The following is a 6000-nucleotide window of genomic DNA, read 5'->3' on the forward strand; positions in this document are numbered from 1 at the left end:
TAAATTTATCGGTCTCTGGTTAACCTTATGAAGTGAGGTTCCCTAGTGCAGGGGTTCTTGGAACTATTTTTTTGGTGGCCTCAGTGTGGCCAATAACACTCACTAGTGGCTGCTCTGAATCTTTTTCTAAACCTGACCCCCTGTTGTCATGGCCTGAAACCACTAAGCACACACGCTGGCCCTGTGTGTCTGGAGAGGTGCTGCCTCGAGTCCCCCCCAGAGACAATGTGATGCAGGCTGCTGGGCTCCTGCTGGAGGTGCCAACAAACAGCAAGGCAGTCAGGAGCAACAGCTGGGTGCTGCAGGGAGGGGCTGCTGCTTTGCCCATGCTCATCTCCACCTGGGGGCTGTTGTGGCTGCAGAAAAATTCCCTGGTGGCTGCATTTGGGAAACAGTACTCATCAGTGGCAGACAGGATGTTGGACTACATAATTATAAGGCTCTACTCTGCCCTTAATCAGTTAACCTTACTCATCAGTTGGTCCTCTCAGTAGTCTAATAGCTGCTTAATCAGACAATGAATGTGAAATTGAGCTGAATAAAGCACACTACATTACTGATGTCCATTTCCTCAGATTATAGGGCTAAACATTGGCAGAGTAATTTGTCTGTTTTCTGCTAAGTATGAGGCCTTAAAAAGGCCTGACTTTCAAAAGGTAGGTGCTCATGCTTTCTCAAAATCAGACCTCTTTGCAGTGATCAAAGTATGTTGGATAGCGGAAACACTGAGATGCTTACCATCACTGTTAAAAAAGATCCCTTCAGGGGCTGTTAGAGGAACTCCCAACTCACCTGTAACAATAAATGCAGCTGCTGTGGGAATGACAAAAGCCCACATTTAGAATTGGTGAGTGAAACCTATTTTTGAGCTATCTTTCCTTACCTCTTGCAACGCAACGCTTGCTTTCTAAAATGTACAACATCTCGCTGTCGCTGCTTCACGAACCTGTCTCATTTTTGTGGCACTCACTCTAGGTGATGGCCAAAACATGAATTAGAAGCTTTAGTGTAAATATCATGTGAGCAGGCTCTGCCGTACATAGGCTTCTCCCATTGTTCCTTGGCTGGCTAGACAACAGCCCTCTGCTTAGCACGCATGCTAGGGTCCACTTGCCCATATCTGACAAGGGATCCATCCTTGTGTTCCAAACTTCTTCTCAAGCCAGATTAAAGACAAGACACATCTTCTAGCTTTTCATTTCTATCCACTTCCGGGAGGGTTTAATCCACCCTCAGGAAAAGAGGACTTCCTTATTACCAACCCATTCAAAGATGCTAACAATACTGTACAGCTTGGGCAAACTGTAGAACTGCCTTCCAGCCAAGCAGAGTTTCCACCATGCTGAGACTCAAAAACGCCTCATGGTGAAACCGGATATAGTGATATGCATGCAGCCTGCTGCCCTGTAAGCAGTACTGCACTGAAAACCTCAACCCAGGTGGTTAATACAAAGTGTTTGTTCTCTGTTTTCTTAATTGATGTGTGTGTGTGTGTGTGTGTGTGTGTATAGATATAAAAAAACCCCCAGACCAAACAATGGTAAAGATTTAAATCTGCTTGTCACAATATAAACTTATTTTCTCCAAGCAGTTGGTCTGTGTGTGCTGCCTTTCACATGAAGGCCAAATGCAGTAGGATGTAAAGCCATCCTAGTGCTGCCTTTGTGATAAATGGACAAAAAGTTGCCTTGTTGCTATGCAGAAAAACACATAACTATGCTGACTGTGGACTGCAGGATGTTAACTATAATGTTGCTTTACTGTAGTTATGGTAAAGAAATTTGAAACTCCGTATCGTAAAGCAAATAGACGGCCAGTTCTGTTGTGCCATTTGAGTGTTTCCAAAACATTCATGCATACATCACTCAAAAGGAGATGAGATTGCTTGAAGCGAGGTCAGTCCAACCTCAAGATGTACATCTGGGCAGTGGGTCCTGCTCTTGGACTGTTAGTGCCAACATGGACCTGTAAGGAACCCTACAGGATGTGCTGACATGAGCCAAATGCCCCAAACCACATCCCTCTCTACATATTGGTCCCATCCTGCCTTCATGATGTTATCATTTTCCAGGACATGCTTCTTGTGTCTGTATCTTGTGATTCCCTTTTGTATTCCCCTGGTCTCTGCAAATCTTTTTTTCTTTCGCTCAGATGCCCCTTTTCTGTCCTTGCAGCAGTATTTACTATGCCACGACTTTGGGATATGGGGATAGATCATGATGCCACGGCGGGAATTCCAGAGCTCTTGATATAACAAGCCATAGCAACCCGTACTTCCTGAGCTCAAGGAGCTTCTGTATAGGCCCTGATATACCTAAGAAAATATTGCACATAACGTTAAGCTAGGTGGATCGGAGGTATTAGTCTCTCAAGTTCTCCATTCTGTACCATCTTCCCATTTAGGGCAAAATGGGCATTGTTGAGTCCTATAAAAGTGATAGTGAGCCACATTTTTCTCAATTAAGAAACGGGTCAATTGGGCTGTTCTCGGAGTGTATCCATTGCTCCCTGCTTTTCAAGGGTTTCATAACAACTGTTGAGGTGTGTCTTATGGCTAATAACCTCTTTCACCTGTAGAAATTCAGCAATAGTCCCACCCACAATGCTGATTGGGTCCTTGGTGAGAAAGGAAATTCCCATTGGATGGCAGCAGCTTGTCAGTCATACTTTTGTCTTTCTCAGAACAGTATTAATACCAGGTGCTCTGAGACAGGCTTTTATATCCTTGTGTGGTTGAGCTCTTGCTTCAATAGTGGTTGTGTAGAGGATCTTTCTGTTGGTATTTTACACCTTAGAGGTAGGGAAATGGAGTCCCAGGTGTGTCAGAACTTCCATGCTGACTGTGAGACTGCTGTGAACCGCATGGTGAATATGGAGCTGTATGCTAGCTATGTCTACCTGTCTATGGTGAGTAGCTTTGTCTTAAAATCATATAAAATTTTGTCTTGAATAGGGCTCTAATCTTGTAGCTGTAATTTATTGGAGAAGTATGTTTCTAATGTGCTGGTGGTTTCAAAAGAGGGTATATTTCCCCATGTGATTCCTTCAAACTTAATAGCAATTGAAATGTTAAGGTTACTAACTTCTGATTGCCGAAGGGAGCAAAAAATAGCAAGGTATTTATCTTATTGCAAGCAACCTTACTCTTTCATGAGTGGTGAGGGCTCCAATTGTCCCTCTTCTAGAATTCTGGGCAGCTACTTCCTTTTTGGATAACTCTAGAATGCTGAAATCAACAGTAAAGACACCTTGGTGGAAGTGGGAATGGGACAACTCCATTGATGCTGTAAACCATCTCAATAACAAACATTTTTGTTGTCACCTGAGCATGTTGCAGAATTTTTCACTCAGAGTGAAGTGCTGTATGAGAAGTGTATCATGTGCAGGTGTTACACCACCTTTCATGTAGCGTAACTCTTAAAATTCAAAGACCTAACCTCTTTCTATAGGTTGTGGGGGTGATTGATTGCTATTACAGACTGATTTGGAATCCTGTAACTCTTTCTGGGGCAGAAGGTGGTGATATGGGATGCACACAAGATTCCTCCCCTTTATAACTACTCACAAGGAGTTGAGATACTGCAAGGAAAATATCCTCTGCATTACTTTCTCCCTAGTCCTACTACTTTGACCGTGATGATGTAGCCCTTAGGCACATAGCAAAGTTCCTGAAGGAGCAGTCCTATGAGGAGAGGGAGCATGCAGAGAAGTTCCTGACCTACCAGAACAAGCGAGGGGGACAAGTTATCTTTCAGGATATCAAGGTGAATAAATATTTCAGTGAGTACCCAGAAAGCAGCTGATGACAAACTCTAGAGGTGGGGGTTATTCTGCATGTTACTAGTGGCAAATGGATTTGTAGTCTATTTGCTCCTCTAAAAGATGACTAACCTTTATTTGTGCAATTATGTTTCTTCAAAAACATCTGAGTGGAGCTGCATTCTAAGGCCTCTTGAGGCTCCCACTCTCCTGCAGTGCACACTCTGGTGATGAAGGTAGAGGTAGGGAATGTCGTAAGTAGTACAGTTGGGGAGGTGGTGGATCAGGAGTAAGCAGCTCTGGCAGAGCATCCTACAGTAGGCTTAACTGGCCCTGAGTTTGGCTTACTTTCCCCCTACATGACCTGCTAAGTAATGGAGTAACTCATAGAAATAAAAAGCTCAACATAGCTTGAGTTTCTTCTTCAGAAATGGTGCAGTGTATTGTAAAAGGAGCCTGCTATCTGTGAGTCAGAAATGAGACCAGTGGGATGTCTTGTCTTCTATGGCTGGTTGCCTTGACAGAAACCAGAGCGGGATGAGTGGGGAAACAGCCTGGAGGCCCTGCAATGTGCCCTGCACCTGGAGAAGACTGTGAACCAGGCGCTACTGGACCTGCACAAGCTGGCTACTGAGAAGAGTGACCCCCATGTGAGTACTAGGTTAACTGTAAATTAAGAGACCATCAGAGCCTCTAGGGAGGTGGTGGAATCTCCTTCCTTAGAAGTTTTTAAGGACAGGCTTGACAAAGCCCTGGCTGGGATGATTTAATTGGGGAGGGTCCTGCTTTGAGCAGGGGGTTGGACTAGATGACCTCCTGAGGTCCCTTCCAACCCTGATATCCTATGATTCTATGAGAGCAGACTCTTTGTACAGTGGGCATCTGCTCCCTGGTTGGTGTCCTTCAGTGTTGCCACAATAGAAATAAAGCACAAGGAAATGCAGGTGTATGGCTCAGAGGAGACTGATTTGAACTACCAGCTCTTCTCTCTCCCTCTTACCTTGATGTTTGGGTGGGAAAGGCTTGTGCAGTCTCATGCCATGTGCATGAGACAACTTTACAGTATCTTTCCTACCTTGCAGTACTGATAAGAATTTCTTTACTAATCACAGAACTGGAAGGTACCTTGAGAGGTCATCTCGTCCAGTCCCATGCACTCAAGGCAGGACTAAGTATCTAGACCATCCTTGACAGGTTTTTCCAACCTGATCTTAATCTCCAATGATGGAGATTCCACAACCTCCCTAGGGCCATTTATTCCAGTGCTTAATCACCCTGACCATTAGGAAGTTTTTCCTCATGTTCATCCTAAACCTCCTTTGCTGCAATTTAAGCCCATTGCTTCTTGTCTTGTCTTCAGAGGTTAAGAAGAACAATTCTTCTCCCGCCTCCTCGTAACAGCAGTTTTCAAGTACATAAAGCTGTTGCCCCTCTTGGTGGTCTCTTACCCAGACTGAAAAAACTGGGTTTGTTTAATTTTCCCTCAGAGATCACATTTTCTAGACCTTTAATCATTTTTGTTGCTCTCTTCTGGACTTTCTCCAACTTATCCACATTTCTGGAAATGTGGTGGCCAGAACTGGACACAATACACCAGTTGAGGCCTAATAACTGCAGAGTAGAGCAGAGGAATTATTCCTTGCCTTGCTTACAATACTCTTCCACGTTAACTTTTAGTAGCATAAAGCTTGTTAAAACTCTGGTGTGGCTCCCTCATTTTTGGTGCTTGACCATTGCAGATCAGGTGCAGCTGAGTAAGCTAATTTCACATTCTTCTACACTCTCCACTATGGTGGGAATGGATTTCTTTTGCCCATACTTTAGTGACTTCCTCAAAGCTGAGGTTGGCAATGGGGGCTCCATGCTGTCTTCCTTTCCAGGCCCCCAGTGGACTATGGAGTCTCTCAATATTGACTTGTTGAGATGAATGTGTTATCTCCATTTTTATAGTGGAGGTGGATTGTTCCAACCCTTTTGTCTTTTTCCCCTAGCTCTGTGACTTCCTGGAGTCTGAGTACCTGGAGGAGCAGGTGAAGGCCATCAAGCAGCTGGGAGACCATGTCACCAACCTGAAGCGCCTGGGAGTGCCCCAGAATGGCATGGGAGAGTACCTGTTTGACAAGCTCACCCTGGGGGAGAGCAGCTGAATGCAGTGCAGGTTCTTGTGTTTAGAAGGAATATGTATTACCTGAGCTCAAAATAAAGAGGAATAACAGCTGTTTTGGCTGTAACATGGCATTC

The 6000-nt window shown here is 44.5% G+C and overlaps 1 protein-coding gene across 1 annotated transcript; it reads left to right on the plus strand.

Annotated features, from left to right (window-relative positions):
• The first annotated feature begins 2710 nt into the window (after window positions 1–2710).
• Window positions 2711–6000, plus strand: LOC140896525 (ferritin heavy chain A). Its single transcript, XM_073308451.1, has 4 exons — window positions 2711–2907; window positions 3618–3764; window positions 4284–4409; window positions 5751–6000. The coding sequence occupies exons 1-4, from the start codon at window positions 2806–2808 to the stop codon at window positions 5904–5906; spliced, it is 531 nt and encodes a 176-aa protein (XP_073164552.1). The 5' UTR covers window positions 2711–2805; the 3' UTR covers window positions 5907–6000.

The sequence above is a fragment of the Lepidochelys kempii genome, chromosome 12 (genome assembly GCF_965140285.1).
Source record: "Lepidochelys kempii isolate rLepKem1 chromosome 12, rLepKem1.hap1, whole genome shotgun sequence".
NCBI lineage: Eukaryota > Metazoa > Chordata > Testudines > Cheloniidae > Lepidochelys > Lepidochelys kempii.